The sequence below is a fragment of the Solanum stenotomum genome, chromosome 9 (genome assembly GCF_019186545.1).
Source record: "Solanum stenotomum isolate F172 chromosome 9, ASM1918654v1, whole genome shotgun sequence".
In the NCBI taxonomy this organism is placed as follows: Eukaryota; Viridiplantae; Streptophyta; class Magnoliopsida; order Solanales; family Solanaceae; genus Solanum; species Solanum stenotomum.
In genome coordinates, this window is record NC_064290.1 from 9,530,405 (window position 1) to 9,551,429 (window position 21,025).

Genomic DNA, 21,025 nt, shown 5'->3' on the forward strand with positions numbered 1-21,025 from the left:
GGGGGGGGGGGGGAGCAATACTAAAGCAATATCAATTCAATGAACTAGTTCAAAATAAATTACGTAAGCCAAGTGATTGCATTAGCTTGGTAGTCTTGCTGCTTGAGACATCTATCCTAATATAAAGCATAAATCAAGTGGCTGCCACTTCAATGTTTGTTATGATCCTTGAAACCTATACTTAGAGTACCGTAGTTTGTTACAATCTGCCATTCATTTACAACTGAATAAATTGCTTTAAATGCACCTAGAGTGCTCTGAAGAGAATTAAGGCCTCGAAGGGAATGGGTGCTGCAAACTACGCTAAAGCTAAAAGAACAAGGTGGGAAAAGTAAAATCTTAGATACAAACTTATAGTTATAAAGTTATCACGTGATGTGTGAGGTCTTGTTTTGGTGCGGGTAATGACACACTTCAGGAAGGTTATGTGACCACTGTGAGATGATTAAAATCCACTTTCTTGATTTGATATCCTGAAGAAAGTGCAATAGTTGCTGCAACTAAGAGATTCCAGGGGATTCGTTACACTTGTTATTGAGGTTTGTAGTTTGGACAGGGTCTTCAACATTCTTAAACGGAAGGGCCATTGGAACTCAAAACATGGTGTAATTCTTCTTTTTCTTTACACTAGACTGATTGTTTTATTGATATTGAGTGCAGGTGCGCTTGATAGGCTATTGTGTTGAAGGTTCCCTCTTCCTTGTATATGAATACGTTGAGAATGGCCACATAGGACAACATCTACGTGGTACAGGTATCTTTGATATGAATTAAATCACATTTCATAACTAACTATCTTTCAGTAATAGTTAGTTCCTTACAGAACTTTTACTCAATCTGGTCAATTTATCTCCAGGAAGGGACCCATTGCCATGGTCTAAGAGGGTTCAAATTGCTCTAGATTCAGCTAGAGGTCTTGAGTACATACATGAACATACCGTACCAGTTTACATCCATCGTGATATTAAAACAGCAAATATTCTGATAGACAAAAACTTCCATGCAAAGGTTTGTCAAGGGGCACCTCTTTTGTGTTTGTCTATTGTGGGAGGCTGTTTTGTAATCGTGTTAATCGTCTGATTTAGGTTGCAGATTTTGGTTTAACGAAACTGACTGAAGTTGGAAGCTCATCTTTGCAAACACGACTTGTGGGTACATTTGGATACATGCCTCCAGAGTAAGTGTTTTCCCATTTTGAATTGAAAACTTAAGAGTAGTAACAGAGATGTTCCACACCCTATTTTTTTCTTTGAAGAAGAGAATCCATTATTATTATTCTGAGAGTTGTTCCATAATTATGTCGGTGTATCCGTTTTTTGTTAAATGACCGGTGATCAGTGCACGGTCAGTCAGGAAAAAGGTAGTTCTAATTATAAACCAAGGTTTTCTCAACGCCTTGCTCAAAGCTTAAGTTGTTGCTTTCTAATTAAATGATTTCTTTTGGGGAAAAAGGTCTGAAATATATCCGAACTTTGACTGTAATTGCTATAACAATACCAAACTTTGGAAAGGACCTTTTACTCCCTGCACTATTTAATAATGTATTTTAAAGGTATATATGTGTTCACATGGACATCATAAATATTGCATCATTATAAATAGTAACGTGTCCACGTGGGCACATATATACCGTTAAAATACACTATTAAATAGTGCAGCGGGTAAAAGGTCCTCCATAAAGTTTGGTATCATAACAACAATTTCGGCCAAAGTTGGAGTATTTTTCGGACTCTTTTCCCTTTCTTTTGAGTGCCTCATGTGACAGATTTGCACATTGCTTTTCCACAGGTATGCTCAGTATGGTGATGTCTCTCCTAAAGTTGATGTTTATGCTTTTGGTGTTGTCCTATATGAACTAATTTCAGCCAAGGAAGCGATTGTCAAGCCAAATGGTTCTGTAACTGAATCCAAGGGTCTTGTTGCTTTGGTAAATTTCTTTACATATTTCTTCGAAAGGACTATATGTTTGCTCTTCATTCCTTTTATTAGTCTCCTCCTCCTTCACTTTGATAGGCAATTTATAGTTATATGACACTCTGATGCTAGTTTTTCGTAGTATTGATCCCTCTTTTGCCTTTGTTTATCATAGTTTGAAGAAGTACTTAATCAGCCAGATCCTGATGAAGATCTTCGCCAACTGGTTGACCCAAGACTTGGAGACGACTATCCCCTTGATTCAGTCCGGAAGGTATAAAATTTTAAATGAAACTTGCATTGGTAGTAGCTATACAATAGTTGTTTCTTTCTGCTTCTTACAAAAAGTCCATGCCTTTTTCACTAATCACAGATGGCACAGCTTGCCAAAGCTTGCACCCATGAAAATCCCCTAATAAGACCAAGTATGAGATCAATAGTGGTTGCGTTGATGACACTCTCTTCGTCGACAGAAGATTGGGATGTTGGATCTTTCTATGGAAATCAAGGCATGATAAACCTTATGTCTGGAAGGTAGTAAACCAAAATATTGCTCCCACGCGCAATTAACATTTCATTCAGATCCATGCTGTTTAAGCATTGGATATGTGTACTACTTGTGCATTTTTACTTGTATAGTACTTGCTTGAATAGTGTAAGAAAAGCATAGAAAGATGTATTTCATTTGTAACATTTAGCACATACTTTGTGAGTTAGAAATGGAACATTTCCTCATGAGGAAATACATATTTTCTTTGTTGTCTGCTGTCTGCTGTCTGCTGATGTGACGAGCAGTGTTCATTATCAGAAGCGGAGCCAGGATTTTCAGTTTATGAATTCTAGTCTACAATTCTTTTTACATATTGGTTTTGGATATATTATTTGTACTTAATAAATTAAATTTTTACTTACAATTATATGGTTCGGAGTCAAATTACTATGTCTAAAATAAGACAGCAGCCACACTTCTTCATATGTTCATTTCTTACGACAATTGAAGTCTAGTTTTCTTCATATTTGACGGCTTAGCAGTTTCATCTTTGAAGTTTGAACTGTAATTTTGAATAAGAAAGCTAGAAAAACTGTATCCATATAAATTTTACTATAAAAATATATTTAGGCATTAATTAAAAAATTATTAAATATCTAATCGTAAACTAGTCCAATTAAGTGGTAGATTTGTTTGTTCTCTTCAATCTTGTTCAATTGCAAAGATAGAGGTACTTGAATTTTGGTATTTAAGAAAGGAAAAAAGCTCAAATATGAAGTTCAGCATATTCCATCACCGTCATGGTCAAAAGTGTAACTTTGTGCCATTTATCATTAACGACTCAAATAGTTGATATTTTAAAAATCAAACTTTACATGTGACTTTTAATTAAATGAGTTGCGCCACTTATCGGTTCCATCAAGTTAAAACTCAAGCAAACTAAAATAACTTACAAAATGACTATAGTTTTAGAGTTATTGAATTGGAGTAGCTAAACGTATAATATTTATAAAAACGGAAAAGGCTCAAAAATATCCCTGAACTATTGGAAATAGCTCACATATACCCTTGAACTATATTTTGGCTCAAAAATACCCTTCCGTTAAAGTATTGAGTCACTTTTACCCTTGCTATTAACAGAGGTGTGTTAAGTGCCATGTGGACACCACATGGACACCACGTGGATGCCACATAAGCACCAATCAACTCTCACCTCCACAGACTCAAGCATCCTAATTACTAATTTTGCTCTCATTTTCTTAAGAGATACACTTTCACCCATTCTCATAGCTTATATGATGATTTTTCCATTTTTGCTTCCTTATATGATGATTTTTCCATTTATTCTGGTTTGGGTTGTTTGCAGTTTGGTGAATTTGAGTTTTCGGCTGACAAAGTTTCAATTTTTTCTTATTCTGCTGCTTTTTTATTGTGAACTATGGCCTTGCATCTAAGTCTTATTGTTCCTCTTTATTTGAAGCTCTTGGGTATTTACAAAACCAATTAATCAGGAATTGAATTTTACATTTGAGATTAAGGCCTTAAAGAATCGAATTACAAAAAGAAGCCAAATCCTCTCTTGTTTATACTTGTACACACACAAAAAAAACAAAAAAAAAATAAAAACAAAAATGGCTATGGAAATTAGTTCTAATACTGACAGATCTTTTGAACCCTCAAAATTCAATGGAGCTCAAAAGTAAACAGAATCTCTGGGAAGTAAACTTCATCAGTTCATAAAACAAATAATCCACAGCTAATACTAATAAAACATAAATCCCTCAGTATTACTATATTCTGCTACTTCAATTATTCTAATCTGGAGATTACAACACATTTGAAGAAAAAAAAAAGATTCATCATATAGCCTTTGTAACTCGAAAAAAAGCAATTCCCCTAATTCTCTACCCCAATAGAACTCCTTAAAACATTAGATCTATCAATGAAAAGAAATTTACAGAATTGAACCCTGTTCTTTAAGTCTAAGTGGAGGTGAGAGTTGTTTGGTGCTTATGTGGCATCCACGTGGTGTCCACATGGCACTTAACACATCTCTGTTAATAGTAAGGGTAAAAGTGACCCAATACTTTAACGGAAGGGTATTTTTAAGCCAAAATATAGTTCAAGGGTATATGTGAGCTATTTCCAATAGTTCAGGGGTATTTTTGCGCCTTTTCCGTTATAAAAAATGGTTTTATTTTATGTCTATAAATCACTGTATTTAATGCATATGTCGTTTTTAAATACAATGATACAACCATAATTATAATCCTCTAAATAAGGAGCTTTTGTTACTATAGTTGTTTGCCTCTTAAACCCCTCAATTTGCAACTAGGATTACTGACCTATTCACGTCATATCCACTCATTCGTTTAACAATAAAACTCTCTAATTTTCTCCATCTTTCTTACGGTATAAAAATATGAAACTACACTTACATTAACTACTACTAACATTAGCTACTCAACATTTCAAACACCTGTTAATAGTCAAATAAAAGTGGAATTGACACCAAATGCAGCAAGTATATATAGTATCTCACTATATACAAATTCGAAAAGTATCCAACTGTACAAATATTTTACTGTAAAAAAATATGAAACTAAACTTACATTAACTACTCAACATTTTAAACAATTTTCAATAGCCAAATACAAATGACAATAACACCTAATATAATAGAAGTATCCAAGTATATAAGAATTTGAAAGTATTATTATGAACCTCAATTTCTTTCTCCTGTTCAAATTATAAAACATTCATATGGATACAACAATTGCCTACAACCCTCTTTGGAGTAGTGATTTTCATCATTGTAATGGTGAAAAAAATCTTCAACTGAAACCTATAAAAAAAAAGCTCCGAAAATCATGCAAAGATCGTTAATTGTAAGGAATTTAGGGGGGAAGAGACAGTGATTTGGGGGAAATATTGAAAGAGAAACTTTGAAGGTGGGAACTAGGGAATAGTGAAGTGTAAAAAATAGGTGAAAAAACTTGATTATGATAGATTTTTCTATTTAATAATGAAATATATCCATAATAAATAAATAAAGTATACTATAGCTATATTACTTTAATATTAATGTAATTTGCTATTTCTATAGTTTTTCCCAACTAAAATTGACCTATCCCAAAACTGTATCCAATCCATATCAATTTCAATCCGAACCCCAATCTTAGGGTCCATTTAAATATGCAATTTAAGTACATGTGGAATAGAACTATATATAAAATGACATAATGAAACACGAACGTACATATAAATAAAGAAAAAGGATGCTCAAAAGAATCATAGAAAGGAATAAGAGAATTAGGAGTCATTGACACATTTTTACATTTAGGTTCTTAGTTATGGGTTAGTTATTGTGAAAGTTCATTAGTATAATCAACATAAACCATCATGTGAGCACATGTAGTGTAATCTCAATCCAATCAATTAAGTCATTTCACACCTTGCCGGATGTGAAACATGATTACATATCATGAAGATTCATATTAGCCCGTACTGGAGATATATAGAGGAGTCGTCTGAACCAATAACATGACTTAATTGACACATTTTATTCAATTTTCTCATGTTACAAACTAGCGTGAATCAAAATAATTATCTCATAAAGTAGTAGGAATTTTGCAAGTTACCCCTAAAAATAGATGGTCTAAAATAGTACTCCATCTGTTCACTTTTCCTTGTCTACTATTTCAAATAAATTCTCTTTTACTAATCACTTTTAACATATCAAGATTTTTTTTTTCTATTTTACCATCAACATGAACTACATATTTGTCAAATCATTTCTCAAGTCCTAAGGGTAATACAACTATACATCAATCAATATGAACATTATGATAAACTACTCATATTAATATAATAGATGTTTCTTTAAAAAAAAAATAACTTCTTTTTTTAAGCAATGCGATTAATTTACAAAAATCAAAAGAGGGGAAAAAAATAGAAACGAAATTCCCTACTTAATGTTATTTCTAAAATATTCCCGCCAACGAGCTGAGCCTGGAGATTCTTGTGACGAAATTACCCCTGTCTTATCCTCAAGACAGCCTATAAACTGAAAGATAAAACCGTAAATATCCTTCAAGAAATAACGGTCAGGGGTAATAGTTGGTAACGAACTCATCAGAGTAAACAGAGCTCACCTTCCTCATTTTTCATTCTCTCTACAGAAAAAAAAATAATCGAAACATTGAGGCCATGAATGGTGTGAAATCTTGCTTCGAAAGGAATTGGAATAGAGACTTGATGAATGATGTGAAATCTTACTTCGGAAGGAATTGGAACAGAGACGAAATGATGAATAATGTGAAATCTTATTTCGGAAGGAATTGGAACAGAGACGACGTGATGAGTAATGTGAAATCTTACTTCGTAAGGAATTGGAACAGAGATGATACGATGAATGTGGATGAAATTCCGGTTGAAGTTCATACAAGCTTGAAGAAGGTACATACTACATGAATTTTCATTTTTCTTTGCTTCAACTTGATCATCAACGTAAGAAATAAAAATATTGTAATTCATGAGATTTTTCTCAGATTTTTCTTTATTGTAATCTGGTTTAGTCATACCTAATAGCCGATCACAAGATGATCATGCTAAAATCCCCAATTCTTACATCGTCATGATTCATGAATTTCGATTCTCCCAAGATTTTTAGGTATTCCTGAATTTCGATATTCTCAGAAAAAATTGATGTTTGCCCTTTTTTTGCTGTTCTTTTGCACTTGCTTATACAGTTAGACGTTAGTGATAAAATCCCCAAGTTGTTTTTTAGTAGCGAGTTTGCTACTGAAGCCTTGCTCCATATTCAGTGTTGAAAGTTGCTTTTGAGTTGAATTTTACAGTCTTTGGCTTTATAAAGAACGAAAATTATGAAATTAAATTCTTGAAAGTATGAGTATGAAGGTAGTATACAAATTGAATACATTTTTGCTTCTGCCTCTAAGTATTGGATTTCCCCTTTTCCTGTGATTGATTGGTTTTTGCTTAATAGGTGTATCTTACTCTCTTCTGTGCCATGTTGAGCTCTACTTTTGGATCCTACGTACGATGGATTTCAGTAGCCGGGTGGAAATTCACAGTCCTTTCTTATGTAGCAAGTTTAATCTTGATTTACTATACTCCACCAGGGAGAGTGGTACGTGATCAATGACTCGTAAATTTTGTTGAATTATTCTTGAAGTTGCTTCTAATAATGTAAATCTTCTGTCTTATGCAGAAGACGAGGGTCTTACTCTTGATGTTGGCTGCCTGTTTATTCGGTGCTTCTATTAACGCTTTTACAAATTATCTCTTCAAAATCGAGCAACGGTAAGACTCAAATGATGCTAAACAATGTTTAGATATCTGTTGTTGATCAAGTTTTCTGTGTTTTCTGTTTTACTGGTGTAATGACCCTAAAGGTCATTTTTAGAAATTTTCATAAAATGACCGTTTTACCCCTCCCTATAGTTGCCCCGAGTCCTAATTGTTGTATTTTCGAAGTTGGTTTGAAGGAAAATTGATGAAATGTTGAGTTTTTGGAAAGTTGAGTTTTTAAGAGTTAAAGTTTGGTTAAAAGTGCTATTTCGAGTCATTTGGAGTTTCGAGACTCGAATCGGATTTCCGTCGATTTTAGCAGTTTTAGAATGTTGAAACGGGTCTATGAGAATTTACGGAGTCGAATTTGGAGTTAAAACGAAGATTTGAGGTCCTAAGTTGCAAAAATTGTGAAATTTTGATCAAGAGTTGACTTTGGTCAACAAACGAGGTTCCGGTGCTCGAAATGGAATTCCGAGGGCACCGTTGGATTCAGGGGGTGATTCTAAGTCTAGAATGAGTCTTGGTTGAATTTTTAGAGGCCCCGAGTGCGTTTCGAGTTTTTGAGCCTAAAGTTAGTTTCTTGACGCCTTATCGGATACCGGGTCAAGGAGACCTCGAATTCAAATTCCGACGATTTCATTGAGTCCGAAATGTCATTTTCAAGCTAGTAGCATATTTGGTTTGTGTTCGGGAAGTGCCAAATGAGTTTTGGGTGAGCTTTTAAGCTTCTTGGATGCTTTGACACTATTTCAGCAAATTGTGGCAACTAAAGGGTTCATTATTAGTTTTAAAGGTCGAAAAATTATTCCGAAGGTTCTGAAATTTTGAGCATGAATTATAGGACTTATCTGCAAATTTTGGTGCATTTTCGCTAACCCGAGATTGGACTTTTATCGCAAATAAGAAATAATTGTTTACCGAGTAGAAATGATATTTGACTGGGCAAACGAGCATGAAATTGAGCTCCGATTGAACGAGCAGGTCCGTATCATTATTTAAGACATTTACAAAAAAGAATCGGGTCATTTCACTATCGTATGAGGAAATTACGGCCTTTTTAGTGAAAGATTAACTGCTGTTTTTCTGGTGCATAACAGCCATGTACTGTTATAAAAATCTCAGACTGTGTTCATTTGGTATTTTGAGCATATCGGGAGTTCTAGAGATCGGAATGGAGTGATTCTTACGGGTTTCTTCTTGAATTAATATGAGGGTTAGTATTCAATCTTCAATTCGACATTTTCTCATAATTTCTTTATCTGGTTTTTTTTCCTATCCGTAAATCTCTTGGGAAAAATTGGGGTTTTATCGATTTGGACTCCCTTTTTGATGAAAAAGGTATATTTACGATCCTTATGTTATGGGTAAACTGATTTTAACATAAAATTATTGATTCATCGATTATTTTCATCATATTAACCGCGTACAATTTGGACTTTCCCGGTAAAGTTAAAGTTTGATAAATTGAGAATTTCAAGGTCGATCTTAACTCCGTTTTTGATGAAATTTCATATTTGAACTTATCTAAGCATGGGTAAGATGTTTTTCAAGAGATATTTCATTTTCGAGTCGGGGTTTCGGATCCGAATATTTTAGGCTTCTTCAAGAACGTGGATTTTCCTTCAAATTGAGTTTGTGAATTGATTTCAACTCCGTTTTCAAATTGGTTTTCACCATTAGCTTCCAAATACTTTAAGGATCATTTTACATCAAAAATTTCCAGATTTGGGTATCGTTTTCCGGTATGAGACTTTTGGACCGTTTTGCCCTTTTTCCCTAAATTTCTTGATTTTGGTGTCATTGGACTCGAATTGTGATTGTGAATAATTGTTTGAATAGATTATCGTGATCCGGATTATACTCGGAAAGGAAAGGCTCAAGTCAAGTAACTTTTGGAGTTCGTTTTAAGGCAAGTGGCTTCCAAACTTTGTAAAACTCTTAGACTACGCATGACTACTTTCCTAATTGTGTTGGGGAGTAATGGGGATTGAGGATGGGTTTTATTTGTTGATTGAAATTGTTGTAAATGAAAGATGGGGAATAAAACGAGCTAAATGTGTTATATGTGACTTGAATTTGTTGAATAAGTCATGTGATAACTGATATTGAGGGGATAGAAGAGCATGAGTAGGCTATGATTGATACAGACATTGATGTTGAGACAGATGATGTGTAATACTATGATGTGGTCGTGATATGGTTGTGATTGAGACAGGTGATGTGTAATACTATGATGTGGTCGTGATATGGTTGTGATTGAGACAGATGATGTGTAATACTATGATGTGGTCGTGATATGGTTGTGATTGAGACAGATGATGTGTAATACTATGATGTGGTCGTGATATGGTTGTGATTGAGACAGATGATGTGTAATACTATGATGTGGTCGTGATATGGTTGTGATTGAGACAGATGATGTGTAATACTATGATGTGGTCGTGATATGGTTGTGATTGAGACAGATGATGTGTAATACTATGATGTGGTCGTGATATGGTTGTGATTGAGACAGATGATGTGTAATACTATGATGTGGTCGTGATATGGTTGTGATTGAGACAGATGATGTGTAATACTATGATGTGGTCGTGATATGGTTGTGATTGAGACAGATGATGTGTAATACTATGATGTGGTCGTGATATGGTTGTGATTGAGACAGATGATGTGTAATACTATGATGTGGTCGTGATATGGTTGTGATTGAGACAGATGATGTGTAATACTATGATGTGGTCGTGATATGGTTGTGATTGAGACAGATGATGTGTAATACTATGATGTGGTCGTGATATGGTTGTGATTGAGACAGATGATGTGTAATACTATGATGTGGTCGTGATATGGTTGTGATTGAGACAGATGATGTGTAATACTATGATGTGGTCGTGATATGGTTGTGATTGAGACAGATGATGTGTAATACTATGATGTGGTCGTGATATGGTTGTGATTGAGACAGATGATGTGTAATACTATGATGTGGTCGTGATATGGTTGTGATTGAGACAGATGATGTGTAATACTATGATGTGGTCGTGATATGGTTGTGATTGAGACAGATGATGTGTAATACTATGATGTGGTCGTGATATGGTTGTGATTGAGACAGATGATGTGTAATACTATGATGTGGTCGTGATATGGTTGTGATTGAGACAGATGATGTGTAATACTATGATGTGGTCGTGATATGGTTGTGATTGAGACAGATGATGTGTAATACTATGATGTGGTCGTGATATGGTTGTGATTGAGACAGATGATGTGTAATACTATGATGTGATCGTGATATGATTGTGATTGATGACATGTGCATATTCATTATTCATCCCATGTGTGAACTATCTGTTGCATGAGTTCTGAGACACTGATATGAGGATGGATGGATATGAGACACAGTTGAGACTAGCTCCGGCTAGAGATATATGAGATGGACTAGCTCCGGCTAGCGATTTGGATGCCGATGGGATCTGGTTCCGGCGGTGATACATGGTCCATGTGTGGCCCCCATGGGTTCTGATTTGAGTATTCAGCGCGGACTGATTACGTCAACAGATGTGTATCGTAGGACAGACATGCATCACGACTACATGACATCATTATTGCATTTTGCATCGCATTTGCCTTATCTTTGTCTGTGATGTGTGGATTGTATCGGTTTACCCTTCTTATGTGGAATTTGATCTACTTGCTCTTATTTGTTGATCTGAGGTTGATGAGGATATACTGTTGGTTCTGGCTGTTGAATATGATCTGTTTAGTATAGGTTGGTTGGTTTGCTGCTAGATTGAAGTTTCGGTGGTTCGGTTGGGATTGAAAGGAGTTGTTTGTAGCTGCTAGTTTTGCTTAGTTTAGAGTTACTTGCGAGTACCTGTGGTTTTCGGTACTCACCCTTGCTTCTACACAATTGTGTAGGTTGACAGCTCTCTCTCAGATTCGGCTTAGTATTTTTTTTAGCAGATTGAGCTTCGGGACATACTCGAGAGGTAGCGGTTCATTCCAGACGTGCCCTTGAGTTATCTTTACTTTCAGTTTTGTTCTATTCGAGAACTATACTCTGAGACTTGTATATTTTTATTTGAATTCTGTATTTAGAGGTTTGTACATGTGACAACCAAATTCTGGGTAGTGTTGAGTTTTAATTAAAGTCTTCCGCTTATTTATTATCTTTTATTCTCGTATTTCTACTTCTCTATTGTTGTGGTTGGGTTAGGCTGACGTGTCCGGTGGGAAATGGACACGTGCCATCACATCCAGATTTGGGGTGTGACAACTGGTTTCTTGTCATATCATATTATCAAGAACCTGTTTTTTGTAGTTTCAATTGTGTACAAAGAGAGATTGTATATACACTTGTGATCCTTAATAATCACTAGATTTATCGGAAATCCTAATTTTTGCGCATGAATGTGCTGCTCTCTTTCTCAAGACAAGTGATGCTCTCCATCGCGTTTTATACCATTCTTGTGCAGTTTGCTAAAAGTGGCAACTAGAATTTGTGCATTCTTGGCTAATTTATATGTTGTTACCACATTTGCTTGCTCTGTTACTACTCTGCCCCTTCTGTATGTGTAGTTGATTAGCCCTTCTATAGAATATTTTGATAAATCTTGACATTCCATGGTTGTTCTCCAGCTATGTTCTCCGACTTTTGACAGGTACAACAACTGGTTGTGGAAGTTTCTTGTATAGAATCATCAGAACAAGGAAAAGGAGAAAAATCTACCTTGGTTGCATGAAATATTGTTTCGTCATAATGTTGTCCACCTTTGGTTTTGTTGTCTTGGACAGCAGCCACACAATTCATTGGGCGATAAACGTAAGCAGTTGTATGCATACAATGTGATCACAGTCATTTTTTGAACTTGTTTATTCTAGTTTTGAACTCGCCTCTGTCTAATGAATGAATACTTTAAGTGACTTGAATACTGGTTGTGATAGATGCACCTTGCGCAGACATTATTCATGGGGTACCTTGTGATATATAGCCAAGAGATATTGTATGATGCTAACTTAGGAGATATTAACTTCGTCAACTGCACATTCACCGTCTTCCTCCATTTATCGGGCATATTGATCCATGCTGCAAGACTATACCTACAGGATGCAGAAATTGAGCAACAGGAACAGAATTAAAGCTGATGCACCTTGGAACTATAGAGAGTAGAATGTGCACCTTACTGTAAATGATTAACAAATATTCTTTTGTGTCTACATTTTACTGATTGAATTTGGAATTCGTTTGTCTAAACCAAACTTCTTTGAATGTGGGGATCAAACTATGTAGTATTAATTTTTTTTTGTTTTTTTTACCCTTCTCTTCTCTGGGAGCTCCTGTCCTTTTCGCTCCCTTGGTGACTCGAATTCATAACCTTAGAGAGTTGGAAGGGAGGAATGCTCAAGAAATAGAAGAAATTCCAATTTTGTAAATTTGGTGTTAGTAGTTCAATGTGGGGATCAAAATATGATAAGATGATATTAGATGGTTCTTTGTACATCTGTTTGGAATCAAATTGAAGTCCACTCGTTTCTGGTAGGGCTGTGCAAAATCAAATCGATAATACATAAAATCAGATCGAACCTACCTATGCACACCCCTAATTTCTGAGTCAAGGTACAACATGAATAAAAAGGTCATTCATTAAGGCACGAAAAAATTGTTATTATCTGTGTTTCAACCCGTTCTTTAACAAATCAGTTTCTATTTTACAATCAAGAACTACATAAATTCTGAAATAGAAATGTAGAAGAAGCAGAAAAAGATTTCGTGCCCACAAGTTATTTGTGTGTCCTTACAAAATTATAAACGCCTCACTATTGCAAAGAAATTAGGTTACTTCCTCCCAACTTATTGTGGTTTATGTCATATGTGGATGATTCTGATGTTGAGCAGCCTGATGATATCTGGACGGAAGGGAAGGACATCGTTCAGCCAAGACTGGAAACATTCAAAGAGCAGCTGAGTCCTTTAAGGATTTGGGTAAGCAAGTAGAGCATAAATGTACAGCTATTGTTCAATATTTGCTTCTGTCGCTATCTAACGAATGTTAACCTTTATTCTCTGGCTGAAGAGAAGTCGGTAAAATGGTGTTTAGAGAAAAATGAAGACATTTGTAATCTTGTATCATATGACCTGTCAGCAGTTAGTATTTTCTATGTATCCTGCAGTATTAGGTTTTCTGTGTAAATAAAGCTCCAAGTATTCCATAGAATTAGTCGAGGTGTCTATCAAGTTGACCCGGACATCATACCTTATTAGAGTTGGACTGGAACTCATCACTTTGGCTTCTCCATAGACCTATAGGCAATAACTCAAGTTATATTTTAAAAGAAACAATATTGTATATTTGTATACCAGAATGCAGTGTTAAAGACAGAGAATTTCCAGAATTTGAAGAATTCAGTTTACATCAACCTACTAAATACATTTTTCTTTTTAATTGCCCACCCGGTGTTGGTACCACTATGCGGTTCGACTGTTTTGGATTCACGTCGAGAAGTACCACTTTGGGGGTAAGATGCTCATTATCTCATTTTCAAAATGATGAGCACAAAATTTACAGATTAATCAGATTCATTTCTGAAGTATGTACAATTGAGCTGTGTTTAATTTTCTGAAGTAGCAAGAACTAGATGATCTCCATCTCTTATCACTGCAATGTCCTCAATAAGTGCTCCATCTTCAGTTAGTACTTTCGCAAGAGAGATGCCATATTTCTCAGCACCGATATCAAGTAGCTCTTGAATGGAATCCGGCAAAAGCACAACCCTTCTACGCATATGAGCTTTCTCTAGACAACCGATGGTTATTCTGTCTGGAATTCTTGAATTGTCAATTTTAGGTGATGTTGTTTCTCCCGGAGTGGAGAAATGAATCGTGGGATCGCTCTGATAATTGGTAAGGTAGGGAGCACCAGGCACCTCAGGAGGACAGACATTGGTTTCTTTACTAGTTGGTTGCATCAAGTTGAAAAGCTCCTTTATCTCTTTGTAGTCCTGATATTCAGCCAATGCTCTTGGTGTCCAACAGTGAATGTCTGGTTTATCAACGTCAGTTGCTTGTTCCATCAGGAATTTAACTATTTCCACATTCTCCTCAGAAATAGTAGTGTGCATTGCTGTCGTGCCTAGGCTGTTAAGAAGGGTGACATCACCTCGATAATTGATGATCTCCTTAAGCAAGTCTAGTCTGCCTTGTTCCACTGCAAAGCAAGCAAACTGAGCTACGTCTCCTGAAGACATCGTTGCTCCATTGTCCACAAGCAATTTTATCGCAGCTTCATGCTTCCCCACCATTGCATCCCACAACGGAACATTTCCTTCAGAATCTATTCTATTTGGATCTGCTCCAAAGTCGATCGAGTAGTAGAAGAATACATTCAACACTTCCTTTTGAAGCTGCTAAATGCAAAACTGTACGTCCATTGCTATCAGATTCATTAGCATCCATACCCTTTTTTAGCAATTGGCTCAACAAAAGATCATCTCCTCTGTTTGATGCAAAACATAAGCTAAGAGGCATGTCTATTACTCCTTGAGCCAGCATATGTTCTATATCTGCTAATACTGTTTTCATCATTGGGTCCGTTTGCTCTTTCCAATGCTGAAGGAGATTATTCATGATTATTGTCCCGTCTCCTATATTTTCTTTAATGATGTTGAAAAATGAAGTACGATCCAAGCGTAGCAGTTGGGATATTCTTTTGGTTCGAACATTAAAAAGTTGAGGCTTACAGCAATCCACAAAGATCCCCCGTCTTTAACTCGCCAACTACCTGATCCATTCCGTTCCTGTGTGATATAAGTTCCACTGCTCCAGTAACCAGAATGTACAGATCTGTAGGTGCTTCATTTTGCAAAATGACATCCTCTTTTGGAGGGAAATACTCGGCCTTCATCTCAGAAACCAGTTGAAAAGCAAGTCATTTGATACCCCGTGGAATAAGTAGGCCTTATCCACCAGTGGATAGAATAGCTGATGTGAAATGGCAGATCGAATAGCTTTGGGTAGTGTTTCAAGAGTTCCTTGCTGCTGCAGACCTTCCGAATCTGTTCTGTGCATCATAGACAAGTGATCTAGCATCTGTTCTTCAAGTCGAACAGGCAGCTTATTCGTTTGTGCAAAGCTTGAGGCAGCTTGAATATCATCCCTAAATTTCTGTGTCTTACTGATTCCATGGACAACCAAGTTGGTCATGTTTCCAATAATATCATTTCCTCTGTAGCAACCGCGTGCAAATCCCCATATCCAGTTGTTGTAAGCGTTGTAATAGACCAATACATAGACATTACATAGAGATCCTAGATATTCCTTCTCCTACTCATATCATGCAAATTCCCTAGTGCAATCCATGTTTCCCTAGTATCTTTTTTCCGCGCAGCAAGAAAGTAGTAGAAGCTGCCAGGAGAATGAACAGAAAAAAGAGTGACACATATAAGCTTGACTACTCTAACTCCAAAGTAACTGAACTTAATGTTTTTCTCCAATCTAGCAAACATAACACTAACTCTTTTAAGACGCTGTAGTTAAATTAATGTGGAAACTCCATATTTTTGAGGCAATGCTTTCAAAGGTATGGTGGATATCAAATCAAATATAAACCCGGATTTTACATACCTTAAAGCAATGCGCTTTGGGTCATCAATCATAGTGTAAGTTGATTTATCAAGATATGCAACAAAGAATAATGTGAGGAAAATGTCAATGCCAGAAAAAACATTTGTTATGTTATCTAAGATAGCAATAAGTCCTTGAGGTCTTTCTAGAAATCCAAACTGAAAAGGTGACGCCCATGCTGTGTAGAAAACAAGAAGCAACAAAATTGCATCCCAAGCCCTGTAAACGGGATTAGAGGGAGAGATGATGTAACAACGGAGCTTAATTTTGCAATTACTATGGGCGCCAAGAGAAGGAAGAATGTCACTAGTAATACCATAGTGAGAACTTTTATCGTCCGTCAAATTAATAAGCTAAAACCTTATACACCAAACTACTTTCCCAAATGCCCCACCGACCCTTCTCCTTTATGGGTTTGAATTTTTGCATCGTTTCAGATATTTATTTATTTGTTTCTTATAGGCCAAACTTGAATGTATTTTGTGCGAGTTATATAGAATAAATAAAAAGTCATTGTTCTTATTGGAAAAGGATTACCACAACTTTTTCCTATAATTGGTTTTGGAAATTTTTTCTTTGTTAGTCCTTTTCTTTTCTTTTTTCTTCCGCTTGTGTATAAGTAAACGGAATTATCAACCAACACACGTATAATTAAAATAAAATATCATATACTAAAGAGAAAAAAAAAAATCCCTTCGTGCATAGTGATTTTGAAACTCTTAATATAGAGGTAATATGTATTTGAAATATTACCTTAAAAGGTTTGAAAAAATAGGTTTTTTTTTTTCAAAAAAATCCAAAGCATCTTTATTTAATGGGTAAATCACCTGGGTATATTATATTAAGAAAATATTTACCAATTTTTCTATAATTTCTCCTTCTCTTCTTCAAAATTTTCACCCAAATGACCATCTTTAAATCAATTTTCAGCCTTGTTGCTTCATTTTCATCCAAAAAAAAAAACCAGAAATTCGTGTGCGCTATCAGAGATTCCAAATCTCTAAAATTACAGCAATATGGGTTCACTATTGATGGTCATTATAAAGCTTCAAGCTTTAAATTCATTATTTGAATTTTACAAATTTGTGATTAGTTTGGATTAGTGGTTCTTCCAAATAATTGAAAATAACGTTTGGAGTTTATATCTTAATTTTAAGAAAGATTGGTTAAGTTTAGCATTGATTTTAGGAGAAATGTCAGATTAAAGCTTGAAGGGAGTTTTCGAAATTGTCTCTCAATTGTATTAAAATTGAATTATATTTGTTTCATAATTATATTAAAATTGAATTAAACTCATAAACAATACATTTATAATAAAAATTGCTGACATATCCCTTCTTAGTGATATCAATCAAAATAATTTTGATAATTCATTTATAATATATGCATGATACTTTTTAATACATATTGCGATCAATACTTCTTTGTGGAGGTGGGGTGTGTTTGTTGTGCACATGTGGAGTCCATGTGGCATTTTAGCACACACATAGATGTTTTGTTAAACACGGGCAAGTGTGGTCCAATAGTTAGACGGGAAGGACATTTTTTAGTCGAAATATAGTTTAAGGATATATTTAAGCTATTTCAAATAGTTCAAGGATAATTCTAACCCTTTTTTGTAGTCGTCTATGTGAAGGTGGGGTTTGTTTGGCATGCACATGTGATATCCATGCAGGGGCAGCTCAACGTAATTGGGGGCCTAAAGCGAAATTCCAATTCGTGGTCTAAAATATAAATACACTTCATATGCGTATTTATTCATAATTTTTTTATACTATTTAGATGAAAATTACCAGTACTTATTGTTTTTTCAGTTATTAATTTTAGGTAAGATTTTATCAACTCAACATTGAAAAACATTCTTTAAGTGAGGCAATTATTATATGTATTGTTAACATAATGCTATAAGTAATAAGTTGATAAATATTAAATAAAGGTAAGAGTTAGAACCATAAAATTTGACTCAAGAAGTTGATGACTTGGTATACCTCATTTTTATATGCTTATAGTAATGCTTGAAACTAAAATTTAAAAAGAAACAAAAAAGAATTTGTAATTCACTTTGTTCAACACTTTTCACTATTAATTCTTATTTTTAACAAAGTACAAAAGATGTTAAAGTGGATAAAATAATTTATTTTAAAAAATATTTATTTTTTTATCATAAATAATTATTTTTTCTATAAAAAATTTAACACATAATTTATTCTTGACAAAAATTTGGGGCCCCCGAAATTTGGGGGCCTAAGGCAAAGGCCTTATTTTCCAAATGCATCCATGTGGCGTTCATGTGGCATTTAACACACACATGGATACTTCCGTTAACTAGAATGGTAGGTATGACCCAATAGTTTGACGGGAAGGATATTTTTGAGCCGAAATATAGTTTAAGGGTATATTTAAGTTATTTCGAATAGTTTAAGGGTACTTTTGACCCTTTTCCGTTATTTATAATACACTTATAATACAATATAATGCCGACATAATACATTAATACATATTGCAGACATCACTCCCTCTTTAGTGATGCCTATCAGAATTATTTATAATACATCTTTAATACATATTGTAGACATCATCACTCCCTCTTTAGTGATGCATATTAGAATTATTTATAATACACTTATAATACAATATAATATCAACATAATACATCTTTAATACATATTGCAGACAACATCACTCCCTCTTTAACAATGTCTATCCGAATTATTTATAATACTAACATAATACATCTTTAATACATATTGCAGACTTCACTCCCTCTTTAGTGATGCATATCATAATTATTTATAATATAATGTGATACTGGCATAATACATCTTTAATACATATTGAAGACATAATTCCTATTTTAATATAATTTTAAAAAAATTCATATCTTCAAATCTTCAAATATTATCAGGTATGAACACGACTATTAATACAACCTTCACTAAAATGGGAATCATCCCCAAACATCACAGCAAATTAGAAACTAACCGACTTCTTCTCTGCAAATTAATCAGCCTAAGATTTTTCGGCCTATAAAATAACCCTAAGTTCTCTATGGATCTTCGGCCTTTAGTTTGATAAAAGCCCAACTTCTTTCATATTGTTGAGAGATCAAGAAAGAAAATATATATAGAGAGAGAAAAGGAGACGCTTGCAAGAGAGATAAATCTAATAACTATATATTACTGTTATATATTGCTATAAATGGTAATAATTAAAAAGTATATTTAAAAATAATAATTATTTATTAAAAGAGATTCACCCAAGTAATTAATTCAACTAAAATTGACCTACTAAAAAACTATATCCAATCCATATCCATTTCAATCCTGACCCCAATCTTAAGGCCCATTGAGATATGCGATATAAATACATGTGGAATAGAACTATATGTAAAATAACAGAATGAAACATTAACATACATATAAATAAAGAAAAAGGATGCCCAACAGAATCATAGAAAGGAATTAGCGAATCAAGAGTCACAAACATGTTTTTACATTTAGGTTCTTAATTAGTTATGGGTTAGTTTGTTGTGAAAGCTAATTAATTAGTATAATCGACATAAATCACCATGTGAGTACATGGAGTGTGATCTTGACCCAATCAACTAAGCCATTTCACACCTTGCCGGGTGTGAAAATGATTACATGTCATGAGGATTCATATTAGCCCAAATTGGGAGACACATAAAGGAGTCGTCTGAACCAATAACATGATTTCATTTGTTCACGTGTTCGTCGTTAGACTTATACCTTCTCAGTTAACCATTTATTCCATTAAGTTTTCATGTTCATAGATTAGCCCGAGGCCTCGACTCATATTCATAGGTTTTTTCACTTTGTGCACCATAACTTGCAAATGATAACTCATAATCAAGAAATGCGTGTCATAGTTCGTCTCAAAGAAAAACATAGTTTCTATTGGCTTAAAATTGTCAAGATCATATATATCGTAAGAAATCATCAAGAAAATGATCAAATAAATCATTAAGCTTAATTTTCAAAATAAAAATCACTCATTTTTTTCTTCATGTTCATTTGCAATTTTACGGTGAGACCCGTACAACTCATAGGAAATAAAGGATCAAGATATGAGATTTCATTATAAATTCAAGTATATTCATAATTCATGGATGGAATTTTGTAGACATGAGGCATAATCAATCGTGGGAAAGAACAAAGGTCTGCTCGGACATAAAAGATAATTTTACATACCTTAATTGCTTTAAATACCCAAAAAAATCTAATCTTGAAAGGAGAAAAATAATAAAAATCTTTCTTGAACCTTGGGGGTGAACTTTTCTTGAAAATCCTAGGATTGTAGTGTAGAATATTACTGAAAATTCATAGTTAATGATTAGGATGATTAATAATACTTTAAAATACATGAAAGAAACATATTTTAATTTTGGAGGGTGAGACAATGAGAGAAAATCGTTTGAGGATTGATAAGAATGAAAAATAGAATGAAAATATTGGAGATGTAAGTGTTTTAAAAATTTCGCCAGCCATTATGTGATGCCAAAAGTGTGGATCGTACAATAGGAATGTTACGTAAACTTCTGGTCGCACAAATAGACATTTTTGGTCGCACAATTTCTCTATTTTGCTATCTTTTGGTAAAATGATCATAATCTTTTACTCCAAAGTTAAATTGATGAGATCTTTGATGTGTTGAAAATTAGA

The 21,025-nt window shown here is 34.4% G+C and overlaps 2 protein-coding genes and 1 pseudogene across 2 annotated transcripts in view; 2 read left to right on the forward strand and 1 right to left on the reverse strand.

Annotated features, from left to right (window-relative positions):
* Positions 1–2,686, forward strand: part of LOC125875901 (chitin elicitor receptor kinase 1-like) — an 8,342-nt gene extending 5,656 nt beyond the window's left edge. The window contains exons 7-12 of the mRNA XM_049556964.1: positions 661–754; positions 857–1,008; positions 1,086–1,177; positions 1,789–1,927; positions 2,090–2,188; positions 2,288–2,686. Of these exons, the coding sequence (XP_049412921.1) occupies positions 661–754; positions 857–1,008; positions 1,086–1,177; positions 1,789–1,927; positions 2,090–2,188; positions 2,288–2,452 (741 nt within the window). The 3' untranslated portion in view covers positions 2,453–2,686. The remainder of the gene's footprint in view (positions 1–660; positions 755–856; positions 1,009–1,085; positions 1,178–1,788; positions 1,928–2,089; positions 2,189–2,287) is intronic.
* A 3,927-nt stretch (positions 2,687–6,613) lies between these two features.
* LOC125877251 (bax inhibitor 1-like) lies at positions 6,614–12,862 on the forward strand. Its single transcript, XM_049558600.1, has 6 exons — positions 6,614–6,862; positions 7,413–7,556; positions 7,638–7,729; positions 12,199–12,291; positions 12,362–12,545; positions 12,668–12,862. Exons 1-6 carry the CDS (start codon positions 6,614–6,616, stop codon positions 12,860–12,862), a joined length of 957 nt encoding a protein of 318 aa, XP_049414557.1.
* Positions 12,863–14,326: 1,464 nt separating this feature from the next.
* LOC125877252 (potassium channel AKT1-like) lies at positions 14,327–17,255 on the reverse strand (annotated as a pseudogene).
* Positions 17,256–21,025: the final 3,770 nt, after the last annotated feature.

Coding starts and splice junctions, on each gene's coding strand:
- LOC125877251 (XM_049558600.1), top strand. CDS start 6,614: ATGAATGGTGTGAAATCTTGCTTCGAAAGGAATTGGAATAGAGACTTG. Junction 7,557..7,637: donor ATACTCCACCAGGGAGAGTG/GTACGTGATCAA, acceptor TGTCTTATGCAG/AAGACGAGGGTCTTACTCTT. Junction 12,546..12,667: donor CAATTCATTGGGCGATAAAC/GTAAGCAGTTGT, acceptor TGGTTGTGATAG/ATGCACCTTGCGCAGACATT.